The following is a 17,654-nucleotide window of genomic DNA, read 5'->3' as shown; positions in this document are numbered from 1 at the left end:
CATCGCCTTATTCCTCAGCAATTCTGACCTCTGCCTCATCTCCTAAAAATAACTTGATTTCCTCAAATATCAAACATAAATAAGGGTGAAGGGGATGGGCTGTACTATAGTGTATACGATGGGCAGTACTGGGAACGCGATACTTTGGTGGCAAATATGGTGGTAATCAATACCTCGAGTTGTGCAGTCTTTCAGGATAAGCTCTGGGTATTCCATGTAGGGTTAAGTGTTAACCTTATGTATAATGTTCTAGTAGGTCGGGAGGACTAAAACTTGAAATCTTTACACAAGATAATACTTATTTACTTATAATATAAAAGTAATAGTTAATGTGTTTTTAGCTTATTAAAAGTAATATATAATTATAAATTTCAATCTTAATGTCTTTAAAAATGTCTAATTGTCTATAGCTTATTGAGTCTGTCTAAATCTTATCCCTGGATCATTACAGAGTATGTACGGCTCAACGTCACCAAAGCTGGATCTCAAACTCTGGTGCAGCATGCTATTACTTTGCATTGCGCCATACATTTGCTGAAGACACAATGCCAAGTCGCTGTACCCGGCGTTGTAGCTGGACCATGTGCGAGGTGAGAGAGGAGTGTCGGGAAACAATGCGTTTCCGTACATGTTAGCGGCCTCAGCGACCTCGTGATCCAAATCATCACTCCCATTCTGGAGCGGTAGATTCACGGTACCATGTATTCCGCAGTCGACGACGTAATAGGGAAGTTCCAAATCCAAGGCTTGTGATTCCGATATCGCAGTTTCGTCGCAGGCCAATTCCTTGTCTCTCGCAAGACTCGGGGTGGATGCAGCTTCAGATCTCTCGTGTTCTTCCAGCTCGCGATACAGCTTCGCCATGCTACTTTCATTTTCTGGGAAGACGGACTGTACTGGGAGGTCGATCTCACTGTTTGGTGGTACGCAGCCCAGAAGCTTTGCGATGTGTTGCGCAACGGGTTGGCCATGCTCATTGAGCTGAGGCTCATCCAACTTCCAAGGTTGTGAGTTTCTGACCATGGAATAAAGCTTGCAGACTGTCTCTATCAAAATGTACTGAGACTGTTCCAGGACCTCAGCGTACCTCCATCCACTGTCAGTGATTTGACCATAAACGCTGCGAAAGGCACACCGCCTACCCTCTGGGAGTCTTTTTCAAGGTAATGGCTTTCCGAGCGCTGGTAGTGCATATCTTTTGGCCGTCCCTGCACCTTTTGCAAGGGGTCTGACCATCGCACTGTGATGTCTATGAGCAAGCGTTCATCACGCTATGACTGGGAGTTACAGGACTTACCTTGGTCTTTTTCATTCTACATCTCACACAGGCCTGACGGACCTTTTGATGAGCCTTGTCAGCCGCTGAGCGTTTGATGCTCGTATTGCTAGGCCTAAGCGCGGTCCTGGCGGACCTTCGCCTGGTTGTACCACAATGCTGCATCGTTGAGGTACTGACAGAAGCGGTATGTTCTTCTTCAGGTCTGCGGGACGGTAAGCTTCGACAGCGAGCCATGGTGAGTTGTGGTGGTACAAGATAAGTCAGGTGAAGAAATTTAAAACACTAGCTTCGTATCGATGCTAAATGACTTCGCTGTTGATGAAAGAAGCGTTGTACTATAACCCCAGTGAGCGGTACCAAGGTTCAGACCACGGCATACAGTTGTATCATCCTTTATAATGGAATCACCTGTAGTTAAGTCTATCGTGCAGCTGTTAGGGGCGGGTGGAGTGGCAAGTTGAGCCTATTGTCTGCCGCCAGATCCGTTAATTGCTGACTACCACAAGCCACGCGACATATACTTTCACTCTGGTATTTTAGTTTACACGAATTTAAGCGTAGTGACTCACTTCAATTACCCCATTGGTACAGCTATTCATGCCTTGACACGTGCGTTGGCGGGGTTGTGGACGCCTTACGGCTGTTCCATAATGATGAAAGGTATCTTATGAAGGAACGGTCAAGATACTTTTACTTGGCTAAGGCTAACATTGAGAACAGTCTAGATGCTGCTACCCGATGGTCTCAGTACAACACCAGCCACAGCCGGTACAACCGTTACAGCCGAGAAAGGTTGTTTAGATGGCCGTGCACTGTTCCGTGATGATTGATCCGTAATCTGCCGTGCAGGATAAGTCGGCTTTCCGGCTGGAAAGTGGAGACTTGATCCCTCTGAGGTAAAGTTGTCAAGGAATGGTCGGCTAACCAGTCGGCAGTTCCAAACGAAGCCGAGAAATGGAGTCACCGCATGCATTGTTATGTGGCTGAGTAGGTGATTTGATCGCGCCGGCCCCGCACCTAGTCAAACCATTCACGACGGGGAATTTTTGTTATGGGCTTGAAAACCTAAGTTGTAATGGCCTACTGGATCATAACGCATGGCGACGGGTTAATGACAACATAATAGACTAACTGTGAGGTCTGCATTAAGCTCTCCGACTGCAAGCCATACGTGACGGATCTGGAAATCCAGACTAAGCGTGCTGAGGGTTCCTTAAATGCCGCCGAGCTTAAGAAGGGTCCGAGGATCTTGATTGACACAACTGAGGACCAACTCACGGTGATACTCCAGATGTCTAAAGCATAAAGGAGCCCATAAATCACATCTCCAACAGCACTCACGAACTATCTCTCTCTTATATACCTTGCAAAGATTCCTCATACAGGACATCCCAACCTTAACCTCCGAGGCCCGTCCATCTGGCTGAACATGTGGCAAGTATGTGTGCTCATCCATGACCATGCACTAAAGTAACTTGCTGTTAGCATCTGTGCGTGGTCGCCTGTGACCTTCCGACTTCTTATTTGAAACGTTACCTACTCGATCCTTGTCCGATGGCTGAGACAGAGGTTGTAATTTGTTGTCTTCGTCGCGGTCGCCATTAGCAATCTACCGCACTCCTCCCACCACGTTGTCGCGAACGGTGCTTCACAAGCCCTGTAGGGGCGAAGTGCGTGTCTGGAACACTATACACCAAAGTGAACGTAGGGAACCCAGTAAAGTGGCTTGGTATCCTCTTCGCAACCAACAATATCCCTAATCTCGCCTGCTCGCTTCGGCACATCAACATCCATGTCGATACGACCATCCCGCAGGGCCCTGACAGCACGATGGAGACCCAAGCAGATGGCCTGGTCTGTCACACCTGCATGCTGCATCGTCTCGTAGAGTACCTTCGCCACCTGGACGGAATACCTGTCAGATACTCTCCAGAGCGTTCCAACGACATGCCGGAACCCAGCGAGCTGGAAGGCGTGGGCAAGATGGACTCCCTCGTCAGCGAACCTGTCGGACTCGTTGGCCCCCGTGGAACAGGCGGAGAGATAGGCGAAGAAGGGAGGGTTATCTTGCAGCCTGTGATCACGAAGTGTACCCGCCGTCAGTGGGTTCGTCTCCCAGTCCTCGAGGAGCAAGCAGCTTTGCGAAGGGTCCGCCGGATCAGACTGCCCATGGCCGGCAAAGTGAAATATCTTGCATTTCTTTAGACCTTCGAGGACCTCGTCTCTGCGCCGCGGGGGCAAGGAGGGTTCTAGTCCGAGTGAGGGGCACAGTGCTGCCAGCATATCCAACTCATCAACGGCGAATGGGAGGAGTCCACCCGCCGATAGATTGGGCGTTTCGCGCATGGCAATCAGGAGGGCTGAGTCCGGTTCAGTAGCGTCACGATCTCGAATGGTATGTCGCCGTCCATGTATCAGTGCCTTGATGGATGAAGCGTACGTCGACATGACTCTATCCATGACGGTATTGGTGGATGATGAAGCTGCACTATGGTGTCCAGCTGCGTGAAGAGGAAGCCGGCTGAGATACCTCGTGGGAATCCACCACACACGAGGCCAATTATCATCAGAAGGCGGATCCCTAAAGCCAAGGGCGTCTAGGCACGGACGGCAGATAACATCCCAGAGCCATTCCACTAGTGATTCCATGTTGAAAGAGCTTGAGGGACCATATGAGTGCAGGCCCTGAGCTCGCTTCTGTGCCTCTTCCGACTTGAGGTCAGGAAGTTCTACCACTGAAATGCGATCGAGTTGGACAAGAAAGGCATCGCAGCGATACGAACTCAGATTAACAACGATAATGGGGCCCAAGCTCCCAGCAGCCATCATCTCATCTGCAGTCGGCGGAAGAAAAAAGCTCCCAAAGCCCGGCTGAGCACGAATCTCGGTAATGAGCTCTGTGAATCTCTGGTCTGCCTCGCGACGTCGTTTCGCTTGCGATTCTAGGGAACTCGCGCCATTGGTTGGGACTGAAAGAGATGGACTATCCGCCGGGGAATCGAGCTCGTCCCGGAGGGATACGAACTCATCCGCCAAATCAGCATGTCTTTGCTTCAAGTCGGAAATATCACCCCTCATGTCCATCAGAAAATTGGTGATGATCCCACGGCCCAGCTCAAGCAACTTTAAGGCATGATAGGCATCTCTGTCTGCGTTCAAGGCGACAGCCGCTGCTGTGGAAGCGAGGCCTACAAAGTTTGCGAGCATGTGCTCCTTGTCGTTATGCGCTGACGAGCGCGGACTGACGGCAGGGAGCAGTTCCACGGCCTTTTCAAGCAGCTGGCTTGATTCTTCCCAGTTTGACTGCGAGGCATAGGTTTCAGCGGCACTCAGCGCCAGACGAATACGGATAGACGTGGGCGTGCCTGGGCAATCCCAACCCTCCTTGAAGCACGACAGAGAGCGGTTGATATCATTCAGAGAACCAGTTCGCTCGTATCGCTTGTCAAGATAGCATCCGAGATTATTAAGATAGCTGGCTCGGTCCATGTGCTCGAGAGGAGTTGCCTCCACTGCCTTTTCAGCTACCTCGATGGCGTGGTTGAGATCATCCATCGAACTAGTTCTGTCGAATCGTCTATCGAGCCATACACCGAGGGCATCCCAATGGCTCGCTTTGAAAGGATGGCCTGGAGGAACAGACTCTCCACCCGTGCTTTCCACTTCAACGGCGCGATTGAGATCGTCCATCGAGGCTGTTCTATCGAATCGCTTCCCAAGACAAACTCCAAGAGTACCTAAACAGACTGAACGCTCGGGGTGATCCCTGGGGGTGACAGTTAGAGCTAGTTCAGCAACTTGTATAGCCCGGTTGAGGTCGTCCATCGAGCCTGCCCGATCAAATCGCCTGCTCAGCCACATGGCAAGGTTGTTTAGACATGCGGTTTGAGAAGGGCTATTAGGCAACAAGAGTTCTCGCCCAGCATCAGAAACCTCGATGGCGCGGTCGAGATCACTCATTGACCCAGTCAGTTCAAATCGTCTGCCGAGAATCTTGCCGAGATTGATCAGACACATGACTCGCTCAGGATGCTCGGGCGGTAAAGCCTCGACTGCCATTTCGGTAGCTTCGACGGCACGATCAAGATCGGCCTTGGAGCCGGTTCGATCAGATCGTTCACCAAGCCACAGACCGAGAGTGTTCAAGTAAGCGGCTCGATGGATGGCATCTTGGTCTGGATCCTCTAGCGATAGCTCAGCAGCTGATATCGCACGGTCAAGGTAATCTAGAGATCCCGTCTGCTGATATCGTCTGCCGAGGCAATTCCCCAGAATACTCAAGTAGTTATCCCGCCGAGATGCGTTGTCCAATAAGGCCTCTACAGCCATATCGGCAGCCCAGATAGCGCGATCCAGATCATCCGTCGAACTAATCCCCTCGAATCGTTTACAAAGCCAAATCGCAAGGTTGCCTAAGAAACGGCCGCGATAAATATGGTTAGGCGGTGTAGCTTCCACTGCCATTTCGACAAGGTCAATGGCACGATTGAGATCATCAATCGACCCGGTCAACCCAAACCGCATACCGAGTCTTGTCGCAAGATTATCCATATAGCGCAATCGACCAGGATACTGTTGAGGCGTAGAGTTGATGGCCGCATCAGCAACTTCAATGGCACGATCGAGGTCTTCCATCGAGCTGCTCAGGGTAAACCTCTCGACGAGGCAGATTCCAAGGTTGTTCAAAAGTATAGGTCGATCAGCGTGGCCTGGCGGGAGGGCTGCCACTGTCGTCTCGGCAGCCTCTATGGCAATGCTGAGAGCATCCATTGGCTGTGTCGAGTGTGTAAGACCAGTTTGAAACTAAGATACGCTTTTATGTACACGTAACAGGACACAGGACGTTGAGTCCACGAGAGGTTGGGTTGTTGACTAGAGCCGGGTGGGGTAGTTGAGTATATTCAGGCTGAGACTGCTAATGCTTCTGTTTAAAGATGCCTGAGGCATGAATAAAGTCCTATCACGTATACTGGTCATTGGCCAAGGAGGCTGAGGAGAGCTGATGAGGAGGAGCTGAAGGGGGCTGATTAACAGCTGACCCGAAGTTGACCCAGCGAGCGTCAAGGCCGTCGCGTGAGCCCCATGGTCAGGTAATTAACTTGCCGATCAATATGGAGCTGGAAAATGGCACATGAAGTATTCAGCGAATACTAGAAATAATAAAGGCCTACCCCTCATTGGTGTCAGTGTCTTGTTAAACAGAACAAGGTACACTGGACAGCCACAGCCTGAACGAAGTACCCTTCCAAGATGTCAATATTGGGGGCCGGGAAAGATGATTAGTCCTTGCTTTAGTGTACCAATAGAAACCGTCTCATGTCTCGGACGGAATCAGGTGGCATATTGCTTCAGGGTGCGATAACAACCCAAAGGTCCTAAAGCCAAGTGAGTGGAGACTGATCAACATATAATTGCATCACCGCTACATTACAGTTGAGGCATCTAACATTACTGAATACAAAAAGCGCAGTTCAGAATTTAGACCATCCTTCTCTAAAGAACCGTTTCATTCCCATCTCAATCATAGTAAAGATCCGTTTCAACCCCGCAAGGAGCGGTCAAGATTTCTTCCAAATGCGTCTTACGGCAGCAGATTGCTGACCCAGATACCAATCGTTACAATGGTGGCTTATGTATGACACGTTGTCCAATAGTCCTAGAGTCACGTACGACAGAAGTGTAACCAACAATACTTGATGATTGGCTACAGTGCTGCACGTATTGAGGGGTAATGATAAGAAATTACACAATGGCGTGCTTTCGACACGCTGCCTGATTCAATAAAATGTGAGAGAGGACATTATACTAATTTCTACATCTTTCTTCCTTTCTTATTGCCATATTGATCCTTGTTGAATCATGGCCCACAACGATATTGAGCCAGTCGCCAAACTAGGCCTCAGTCTTGCAAGCTCCCTGCAAGTACAGTCGGAAGCCAACAGAAGAGCCCGACAAAGGCTTCCGAAGCTGATCAATTTGATCAACTCGACTGCCTTGACATTAACAAAAGTCGATGATCTGGTTCAAGAAAATCCAGATGTCTTCACAAAGCCATGCTTGGAAGATATCACGGGCCTCACAGTCACGTGCGAAAAGATCTACGTCGGCATTCTGATCATGTTGGTACGGCAGACAGAGAATATGGTTGGCGACAAGTACATCAATGAGATCCCGCGGGAGGAGACGGGGAAGTATCTGCAGTGCATCGCTCACACCACTGTCTGGCGTTACGAGTCTTGGAAGTTGCTCGAGGTTCAACTCAAATACTTTCGGCACCGGTTGACGCAGATCAAGTTTGAACTCATGCTACGGTATCTTCTGGGCAGTATTGCGCAGTACCAGATTCGGTAAGTTCGGGCCATCCTGTTACGCCATCTTTGCTGACTTGATGATTCTACTAGGTCACAGACCCGAGTCCCAGGTAGCTTTGAGACCGAGCTCACATTCCGACACCTGGCAGGGCAAGTGGCCAGCCAACGAGCAGGTCACTACAAATATTGGTCCAAGAAGGTCGCCAAATGGACCATCGTCGCTCCGCCAGTACTTTCTATCGACGTTTCCATCTCAGATGCTAACAGCACTTGCACTGTTTCAAGTACTCCTACCATTGCGGTTGATACAAAGGTAGAGGATGCCAAGCCTGTTGAAATCATGCCCACTCCAACACCGGCGTTAGAACAATCCAAGGACACTGAGGTATCGGCTGATACCAATGAGGAGACCACCAACAAACTAGTACCGGTCGATCAAGAGCCGACCAACGTAAACGGCTCAAGTCTTATGGCTGCTACCAGAAACTGGATCAAACGGAATCTCATGCCACACGAGGAGTGGAAGGACCAAGACCTTGAAGTTTGGCAAATCAATCTTGGCGCGCACTTCGATTCCAACAGCACGCCAACTAAGACGTTCAAACGGCTTGAACTGGACGATAAACATGTCAGGACTGCGCTATCAAAGGCGACCTCCAAGTTCAGATGGAGAAAGCGTCCAGAACTCATAGAACAGTATGACTCACTCGATCAGCGAGTCCGCCAACGAATCGACGAGGCTATCGACGAGGCCAAACAATCAAGCCCGAGGGAACGAATTTGGATTGCCATGTCAATCGCCAGTCCTCCAGTCAGGAACAGACCCGAGGCTGTTGTTCAGGCTGATGCTTCCATCTCTCTTTTCTTCCGGCTTGGTGAAGAGATAGAGCCTATTCACGTTTTTGAACCACTCTCGGGGAAAAAGCTCACCTTCCCGTATGCTGCATGCAAGGATCTCAAAGTAAGTCAAGGAGATAATCAAGATTTGAAGCATCCGCTGATTTATGTTTACTGCAGTTGCTGCGTAAAAGACTCTCTGGTCTCAGCTTGGGATATCCCGCAACAATGATCTTGAAAGATGGAAAGTATTTCTTTTACACCGATGACGGAACTGTCATTTTACCTGAAGCATGGGAATCACTACGCCGTCCGGGCATGACTCTGAAGATTCAAAATGTCGGCACACCTATACCATCAGGATTCGGTGGCCCAACGACGTTCAATCGTCCGGGTATGTTCCCGCCTACTATGACTCGGCCCACGATACCTGTTGGACCTGGTGGTAAACGTCCTCCTGCAAGCACCACTACTTCTGACAGTTCGTCGACACGTTCTCGTGCTTCTCTGACTATGAAGCAATGCCACAGCGAGATAGAGGAGTTGCTTCGACTTTCCGACTCATGGTCTCCTGACCCGGACACATTCAGCATTGGCCTGGGCAGACTTCTTGGCTTGTGGACCAATGCTCTTGATCCGCATGCCGAACTTGTATCAGATTCAGATTCAGAGTGGAATTGTTCGACGGGAGACTCTGACTCTGACTCCAGCAGCCGCAACATAAGCGACTAAGGGTCAGCATGCATTGCCAATGAAGGAGTGGAACGGACTGGTTAAATTGAAGCGTAATGGGATTGTGTCATCTTGGTTCAAATAATTCTCCTAGCGTCCGTGGAAAATCGGATAACTACTATCAACTCACAAGACATTCCTTTGCTACCGTGATAACTGCGTAAGAAACCGGCGCAATTTAAGGGAAGAATTATTCACCTAATGCAGTTGGGAACAGAGCTGATAGTCGACGAGGAAAGCAGTCAATTAATTGTCAATATATAGAAAGGCTTGTTATTAAGATCATTTACTCGTTTTGTCAGTAGTAACTACCCTAGAATATCTAAAAGTAGTAACTTACAGTCGGTCAGCAAAGATCAATCAGTTAAAAAGTAGAAGAAATATTAAATAGAGTGTTCCCGATATTAAGTCTAAAGCCAAGCCCATTATTCAAATTATTTGTATACTCCACGCATTTGGCTCTTGTTTGGTTGAGAGTTTGACACGCGTTTAATCCCCGCGTTTCATAAGCATGGCAAGCCTCAACGTCGCGCCTCAATTCTTCGAGCTCGGACGACAATGATTCGTTCGCCTATTTTAAGAAACCCCAGCCACAATACAGCGCTTGACGGTATCACCATGCTAAACCCGTTTGACACTGAACTAGACCGGAAAGAGAACTCGAAACAACCATCGGATATACAGAAAATTGATTGAACAGTCTGTCACTCTTTGTCCGCGATATAGCTCGTATTATTGCTATACATATGTCAGCTTACGGGAGTTGATCCAATGAATTTGCGGCTGTGCTACTGATCGTCACCGTGTGGAACGACCTGAGCTGGCTACGCGCGGCCACAGTTCTTTTTATAGTAACATAGTAGGTAATACGAGATAATATCTCCGCTATCACGCAACAAAGAAAAACATTTTATCTTCCCGCAACTTTCTTCTTCCCTCTCAACAGGCCCTTGGACGTGAAACTTTAATTATTTCCCTTTGCTTCTGTCGTTTATTCCTGTAATTTCAGCATGCGCTTCCTTTCCCTAACCCTGTTCTTTGCCGTGCCCGCATTTGCCGTTGCAGGCCATCAGCCAAATGACGTACCGCCCGATCCGTCATACTACGATGCCCCGACTGCCATTAACCGTGGCCACGAAGCTCCTCTCAATGCGCAAAAGGTGCAGCAGGATCCATGGGAGAACGGACCGTTAGTGAAGCGATGGCGACAATGGGTTCGGCGACAAGATACGGAATCCTCGGAAACGACGGAAACAAAATCGGAGACTCAAAAGACCGAAGAGTCAACGACGAACGAGCCGGCCACGACGGAAGAAAAGGCCACTACAACGGAGGATAAGCCTACGACGACCGACGAGCCCACGTCCACGACCGAAGAGTCTACAACACAAGAAACAACTACCCAAGAACCCTCATCCACCACAGAATCAACCTCGACCGAATCCTCTACCTCCTTGACCTCTACATCAAGCAGCAGCATCACCGCCACCGAGCCCGGAGCCTCCTGCTACAGCACAACAGTCTCAACCACCGTCGTCTGCTCCATAACAACCGACGGCCGCACCGAAAGCGCATCCTGCATCACCAACCGCATGACATCCAGCACCTGCGCCCCAGGCCTCCTCTGCGAGATCCACCCTGCCTCTGGCGCCACAGTCTGTATGAGAAAGCATGAGGACATCGGAACAGAGGGTATCGTCGTAGCGATAATCTTCGGGGTGTGTATTGCCGGGTGTATGGCGGTTTTGGTGGGTATGTGCGTCAGGGATAAGAAGCGCGAGAAGAAGTGGCAGAGTATTCAGCGGGTGAGGACGCTGAAGCAGGCGAAGAGGCATGAGAGGACAAATTTGATGGCTGCTGCGACGCCTGTGACGCCATAGAGTGTGTTTTCAGGTGGAGTCAAGCATTTACTACGTATCGTTCACTTTATATCTGGAGGTCACGGAGTTACTGTTACTTATCGACATGATGGAAATGATAATATTTTTAGGTGTTTGTTCCGGCCAGATATTATGTATCAAGCGATTTGTTTAGTTAAAAGAATGTTGCATGCTCGTCAGTCTCTTTTGAACCATGATAACGGCCGCCTTTCTGTTTCTGTACGCTTACAGCGATGCACCTCCGTTCAGGGTTTCTCCTCTGGCTTCTGCCCCGTAACAACAAACCTACACGACCAGTCAGTTCTATCAACCCACATATTTGAGAATACTTACACCTCCCAATAAGCATGGACCTTCAAATTCCTCATCTCAGCCCTAACCTCCGCAATAAAAACCAATATCTCCTCCTGACTCATCCCAAGTCCCTGCCTCAACAAGAAGCTACTAATCGTTTCAAGATTCCTCTCAATATTAGCGAGCGTCCATAGCCCAATCTCTTTGAACTTTGGATCCTTGGGCCAAGTGTTAGTAGGCCACTTGAACGCCTTGCGCGTGACGTTGACAAAGCCTGCTTCTTTGAGACGCTTTTCGTGGTTCACGCCTTCGTCAAAGGGACGGCCGAGGGCCAAGGCGCCTTTGGCGGTTAGTTCGTCCCATCGATGTAAGGGGGAGTCGGGTTTGAGGGTTCCGTCTTCGGATTTGGCGGGGAATACCGGATCGATTACTTCGAGCCAGCCTCCGGGTTCCAAGTTGCTGGACGTTGTTAGTGGGGAGCGAAGACCTCGCAGTTTGGTGTGGAATACTCATAGCATTGGCGGATCAGCTTGTCCCAATTTGCTATGCTGCCGACCATGAGACGAACGAAGATATAGTCGAAAGGCTTAGTCCACGTCCATTCCTTCTCAGCGTCGTCGATCTCAAAAGTACAGTTCGGAGGAACACTGCGTGACATCAGCTAATTCCCCAGCCTCTTCCGACTGGATACTTACAAATCGGGCTGAATAGGAGCAATATCGATGCCAAAGACCTGACTCATTCAGTAGCTGTTGCAAAAAGAATCGGATCGATCATTTTTACCTCGGCATGAGGATGCTCATCCGCTGCGTGGTCAAGGTCAGTTCAGGCAAACAATTCAGCCAGTACTTCTCATACCAAACTCGACTGCCCATATCCCAGTGCCTGTTCCGACATCAAGAACCCTCTTTGATGCGTCAGCATCGGGCGAGAAATATCTCTTGCCGCCGAATGTCAAGAGAAGTTGATGGTTCTGGAGATCTGTTCGGTCGTCAGTTTCGCGTTTCCAAGAGGACGCTGGACAGATTTGCCTAGGCGCTCTGATTCATTCTGGGAGCATGTTAGAGAAGACTTGCATCGGGAAGAATGGGGAGATATACTTGATCACTAGGGAGCCAATATTCTGTAATACCAATTAGTATGTGATGAAACAAGTAGTCAGTCGTTGCTCACTCTCATCTTTATGATATCCGCGACCATTGATCATATGGTATTCGTAAATACTAGAGCGCAAAGATGCGGTCGATAACTCATCGTCGGTCTCAACAGCCATTGAGTTAGTTACAATTGTTACCATGATGGAACCTCAGGACTCACAACTCCAAGTGCTGAGTCGTCATCACCCGCTTCCTATTTCATCGTCATTAGCGTTAGTCTGCCGTCCTGTCTTTGCACTTACGAGACGAGCCTCTTCCGGGCTATCAGCATCACGTGGAGGTGATTGCTCTGCAGCTGGTGATGAACTTTTGGACTTGTCATTCGCCATCTTGTGCACCTCGGTGTCCTGTTGGTGACAGCCGTGTAGACAGAGAGGTCGAGTTCAATGTCGAGAAAAAGGGCGGGGTCGTTGGTATTTGAGACATGTTGGCTGTTGGTTCAGTCCTGGCACTTTATCCGTCCGTGGTCTGATTTGCGAATGAACCCTGGAAGAAAGAGGTATTTACAGGCCAGTGCTGTGCTGGAGAGCAGCATATGTCGCTGTATCATGTTTACGTTACGCAATATCACAGAGGAATGTCCATGTTCAAGTTCCATATCCAAAATATTACGATTCGCCAATTGCTTGAAAGTAGTCCTTAAAGGCGTCTCATTTAGCCAGCAACCCCTACAAAGACCGAACAATGCATTTCGCGTCTTTAAATCGCATGATTGAAGTACGCCGTCAAGTTCTACCTGAAGGTGACAGCTCGTTCGGCATATGAATGTGAATGGCTGGGCCAGGCAGGGTGGTGGATCTCTGATCCTTTCTGCAAGGTTACATGCCCCAGTTGAGCGCCTTGGAACCCGTGGATGGAAATCCTGCATCCGCGAGACTGGGGAGGACCAACAGCTGCAATCTTGAGAATAAAAACAGGCGAGGTCAAAACACGATAGAGTGGTCTGATGCTGGTGATTCACGATCCTATCAATTTCGCTAATCGACGCAGAAGAAACTGATCATTGGGCTTGCAAGGCTTGTTATTAGTTAAATCACTGCCCTCTTCCAAGTATTGATGGGATTGAGTCTTCCTATATATACTTGATACGTAATATATATGCCTGCCATAGATAAATGACCGTTCAGCAATACCTCTGTCAATCCTCCCTGCCATCAACTCCATACCAATATCTCCTTTAATGCGTCTGCTCTGTGACTAAATAATTCCAAGGCTGTAACCTAGAACTCAATTGCCCGCTTGAATGGATTACCATTGTAATCCTTCTGATCATCAAAGTCTACAGAATTAACAGCAATGACCTTGACTTTATTCTCCTTCAGATAAGGATACTCATTATTCTTCCAAAATTTCTCAATCTCATTCCCTTCGACCATAATCACATACGCCGTTCCGCTAGACTCCCTAGCAAGAGCCTCCCCCATACGAGGAAACAGCTTATCTTGCTCAGCCCCCTCGCCGCATTCCACGATCCAGTCGAGATACTTGTTGTCGGCAAAGACTTTGCCCCAGTAGGTGCCGTCTGCGACCTTTTGCTCGGCAAAGGCTTTGGCCTGGTCCTGCGTGGCCTTGGCGGTGTAGAAGACTGTGTTTTCGCCGACCTTGGCATTGTCGCGGATCCATTGGCGGAGGGTGTCGACAGAGGGACAATCTCGACGGTGGAGGGTGTTTGCTGGGGCTGCGAGGACGATGGCTGGGGTGATGAGGGCGAGGGTGAGGGAGATGATGTTTGAGAGTCTCATTTTGACTAGGCTGGGAGTTGAAGCAGAAAGAAGTCGAGTGCTTTGATATGGCAGGGAGTGAAGCGAGACGCTATGATAATGCTTGAGTGCTGCCTTGATGTGATGCAGTTGGAATGAAGCGACTTGACACCATCTTTATACTATTGTTGAAAACCGCGTCTGGATACCTTGTAGACAACACGGACTCTTATTTGGTCAAGCCTTCGAGTATCGTACCAATGTATCATACAGAGCTCTCTCGCAACCTTTCAAGTCCCCAGTCTGTCATCGGGCTCCGTGTCAGCCAGACCATAACGTACTCAAAAGTTCCTCTCCCAAGATCGCGATCGTTGCCCAAAGGTTTGTCCATGGTTTGAGACAGATGCAATCACAATTACTATCACCTTCGTGATAGGTATAGATCAACATTGCTGTCAGCAAATCGGAATCTCAAGAAGTCGATGCCAAGTCGGTGGAATAATCCCCGATGCAAGGAGCAAGCCAAACGGAAGACTAATTTAGCCTCCGAAGGATGGATGTCAGCTCAGCTATGCCGATCTCTCCTCTGCCGCCCCCAAGATGGTGGGGTCACAGCCTCGATGCCTCGCCGCGAATGACGTCTTTTCTAGGCAATCGATTCTTGCCGATCAGAAGTCTCACGTAAGAAGCGCACAGCCTCATGTGATGCAGGACGGGATGTTGCCACGTATCACGACAAACGAAAATACTCGCCGATCATAAAGAGTTCCGAAGGATGAGAAAGGACTCTGACCTTGCAACTCACAACCAAGAACTCATAATTTCAGGCCGCGAAAATGACAGACTCGCTCAAAGATCAGCTCCTCGCTCTGGCAGAAACTGGAGACACCAACAAGATAAAAACCCTCCTCTCAACCAGCGAACAACGCCCATCACAAGAAACTTTCCAAGAAGCGATCACAACAGCTGTAAAGAACTACCAATACAATGCTGTACGATTCCTCTTACTAAGGTCTGGCTCCACTCCTCTTAACGAGGAAACCGTCCGAGCAGGTATCAATACGGGCTCAATCCCGCTGATGCAGGCCCTGCTCACCAAGGATCCATCTGTGATCAACATGCAGTTCGACATGCGGGGAACACCTCTCATCGTTGCATGCATGGGTCGACAACACGTTGACTTTCTACGCTTTCTTCTTGAGGCAGGGGCGGATCCTAACCAGGAGCCTGATGCAGCTGCATATCCGCTTGCATTGGTTGCAGGGCTGTACAAGGATACTGCTGCGGTAGACCTGCTGTTGAAATACGGGGCTAAGATTGAGCATTCAGGTGCACTTGGTGCTGCGGCGAGGCGGGGTAATGAGCTTATGATGCAATATCTACTGGAGAAGGGGGCTCGGCCTGAAAGCGACACTACTTCTGTCGGAACCGGTGCATCGCCTCTTTGCGTGGCTGTCAGCGCTGGACATGTTGGCGTAGTTAGAATCATGATGCAACGTGGAGCTGATCCCAATGCAGCTGACGGTACTCACACTTCAGCTATCGAGCTTGCTAAGCAGTTGCAGCAGGAGGGTAAAGTTACAGCAGAGATGGTGGAGGCTCTGGAGGGCAAATAGGACGTTCAGGCATCAATGGACTAGTCAGAAATACGGACATGATACAGAATGAACATATAGTCCAATACCTACAATTAGTTGGAATTGCCTCATTCAACCTCTAATCTGGAGATGTGACAAACGTCATACTGATGTCTGCACAGCCTGATGGTTTTCAGCTCTAATCGCCAAGCAAACATCTGATCCATTCACGCTCGTACTACGACATGCAGGTCTCAAATGATTCACGCCCCAATATATTCATGATTCAGTAGCCCCGAGGAATCGAGATTCAAGTCTGGAAAGAAACGTACCAAAATCCCACTCCCCGCAAAAGTCCTTCCTATGATGCTCATACCCAAATCTGAATGAGGCTATTTATACGGCCACTGGTGGAGACAAGGCACCAGCGTTCCATTGGCACAGCGGCCACAGCCCACCACACATGCAGACGATCGTCGTCTTACCCGCCAAAGGATTACACGGAAGTATTTGTTACGCTCACTATAGCGGGCCGATCCATCTCCAATACGACTAAACTTTAACCCCGCGGGGCTCAGCCGATGAACTTTTGAACTACGCTAGACCCCACGTGCTGATCAGACGTCTAAACGTCACAGGTGGTCCTTCTTGTAAGCCGTTTTGTAAAGACATGTGAGTGGACATTGGGGGCCAACGGCCTGCCTTGAGCCTTTACTGTTGTGTTATTGACGATCATGGCTGATAATGAATGTCTCGATTAACGCATTGGATGAATCTGACGAGTCATCATTGTGTTTTGTACAGAAACTGGGCTGTGATGCCTCTCTAACCAGGCGTTTGCATGTTGATCAATTGCATCATCTGATGAATATACAAAGGGAAACAATAAGGGCGATATATGTAATTAGGTAGGGCATGGAGGCCAGGTCATCTCCAACTATTAAAGATGAGAACAGCATAAATACACCCAGCACCTTACCCTCATAACTTCAGAGACAGAAATCTCATAGCTTTTACATCATATACATCCTACTGCACACAATCATACAACACCAAAGCAAACAGGACAGCTATAAGCTCATCAACATTACTTGTATCAAGTCACCAACAATTCAATATGAAGTTCACAGCCATCCTCTCCATCACTTCCCTCCTCGGCCTCAGCCAATCCGCCGCCATCCACATGAGCCGCAACCCCTCCTCGTCTCTCTCAACCCGCCAAGACCCAGCATGGTCTTTCAGCGTCTATCAAAGCAGCGAGAGATGCACCGGTGCCCGTGACACCTACAGCGGCGACGGAACCCAAAAATGTACTCAAGGAATCCGCAATGGTTCCTTTGGTTCTTACACGACTGGCGAGATTAACGACAAGTGCGCGGTATATATCTACAACAATGATAACTGTGATGACGGGGGTATCATTGATATCTTGACGAGTGCGGATCCGGATGGTTGTTTGCAGCCTCAGCTTGAAGTCACTGGCGTGGCGAGCTTCAGAGCGCAGTGCGGTTAAGGCTTTAGTACAGCGTATTATTATAAGGCTTTATAAGCAATACCATCCACTTGTTATTATTAAATAATCTCTATCTCCGTCAATTCCTTATGCTTCTTAAGCACACACCACTGGCATGGATCATCAAAGGAATCATCATAAAATGTTCCCTCCAGTTCCTCCCTATATACTCCAACCCGCGTAAACTCCTTTTCCTTCGCGGTTGACAGAAGCATTAAACCAGCTGACTCTCCATAAAGGGTTGTATGCGGAAGGGATTCTTCTTCTTTAGAGGAGTCTTCCTCATGGAAGGGGTCTTTCTCATGCAAGGGGTCTTTCTCCCGGATCTCTCTCTCTTTCAAAAAACCAATTTCAAAGAACCAAACGTGTTCAGC

General features: G+C 49.0%; 8 protein-coding genes across 8 annotated transcripts; 4 read left to right on the top strand and 4 right to left on the bottom strand.

The window, feature by feature from the left end:
• Positions 1-424: 424 nt before the first annotated feature.
• On the bottom strand, positions 425-1,513 carry FSUBG_10541 (Fluconazole resistance 1; the record flags this gene model as incomplete). Its single annotated transcript, XM_036675129.1, has 4 exons — positions 425-437; positions 530-1,040; positions 1,088-1,271; positions 1,325-1,513. 4 exons carry the CDS (start codon positions 1,511-1,513, stop codon positions 425-427), a joined length of 897 nt encoding a protein of 298 aa, XP_036533983.1.
• Positions 1,514-2,965: 1,452 nt separating this feature from the next.
• On the bottom strand, positions 2,966-6,049 carry FSUBG_10540 (uncharacterized protein; the record flags this gene model as incomplete). Its single annotated transcript, XM_036675128.1, has 1 exon — positions 2,966-6,049. The coding sequence occupies one exon, from the start codon at positions 6,047-6,049 to the stop codon at positions 2,966-2,968; it is 3,084 nt and encodes a 1,027-aa protein (XP_036533982.1).
• Positions 6,050-7,138: 1,089 nt separating this feature from the next.
• Positions 7,139-9,159, top strand: FSUBG_10539 (uncharacterized protein; the record flags this gene model as incomplete). Its single annotated transcript, XM_036675126.1, has 3 exons — positions 7,139-7,626; positions 7,681-8,551; positions 8,608-9,159. 3 exons carry the CDS (start codon positions 7,139-7,141, stop codon positions 9,157-9,159), a joined length of 1,911 nt encoding a protein of 636 aa, XP_036533981.1.
• A 1,010-nt stretch (positions 9,160-10,169) lies between these two features.
• On the top strand, positions 10,170-11,039 carry FSUBG_10538 (uncharacterized protein; the record flags this gene model as incomplete). Its single annotated transcript, XM_036675125.1, has 1 exon — positions 10,170-11,039. The coding sequence occupies one exon, from the start codon at positions 10,170-10,172 to the stop codon at positions 11,037-11,039; it is 870 nt and encodes a 289-aa protein (XP_036533980.1).
• A 245-nt stretch (positions 11,040-11,284) lies between these two features.
• On the bottom strand, positions 11,285-12,819 carry FSUBG_10537 (methyltransferase; the record flags this gene model as incomplete). The annotated part of the gene is made up of 8 exons (XM_036675124.1): positions 11,285-11,324; positions 11,373-11,792; positions 11,843-11,980; positions 12,029-12,066; positions 12,117-12,139; positions 12,192-12,306; positions 12,651-12,683; positions 12,733-12,819. The coding sequence occupies 8 exons, from the start codon at positions 12,817-12,819 to the stop codon at positions 11,285-11,287; spliced, it is 894 nt and encodes a 297-aa protein (XP_036533979.1).
• Positions 12,820-13,710: 891 nt separating this feature from the next.
• On the bottom strand, positions 13,711-14,232 carry FSUBG_10536 (uncharacterized protein; the record flags this gene model as incomplete). The annotated part of the gene is made up of 1 exon (XM_036675123.1): positions 13,711-14,232. The coding sequence occupies one exon, from the start codon at positions 14,230-14,232 to the stop codon at positions 13,711-13,713; it is 522 nt and encodes a 173-aa protein (XP_036533978.1).
• A 794-nt stretch (positions 14,233-15,026) lies between these two features.
• FSUBG_10535 (ankyrin) lies at positions 15,027-15,806 on the top strand (the record flags this gene model as incomplete). Its single annotated transcript, XM_036675122.1, has 1 exon — positions 15,027-15,806. One exon carries the CDS (start codon positions 15,027-15,029, stop codon positions 15,804-15,806), a length of 780 nt encoding a protein of 259 aa, XP_036533977.1.
• Positions 15,807-16,884: 1,078 nt separating this feature from the next.
• Positions 16,885-17,280, top strand: FSUBG_10534 (uncharacterized protein; the record flags this gene model as incomplete). Its single annotated transcript, XM_036675121.1, has 1 exon — positions 16,885-17,280. One exon carries the CDS (start codon positions 16,885-16,887, stop codon positions 17,278-17,280), a length of 396 nt encoding a protein of 131 aa, XP_036533976.1.
• Between the last annotated feature and the right edge of the window lie 374 nt (positions 17,281-17,654).

The sequence above is a fragment of the Fusarium subglutinans genome (genome assembly GCF_013396075.1).
Source record: "Fusarium subglutinans strain NRRL 66333 chromosome Unknown NRRL66333_c0000184, whole genome shotgun sequence".
NCBI lineage: Eukaryota > Fungi > Ascomycota > Sordariomycetes > Hypocreales > Nectriaceae > Fusarium > Fusarium subglutinans.
Note: the sequence above shows the minus strand (reverse complement) of the source record. Positions and strands in the feature narration are given on the sequence as shown.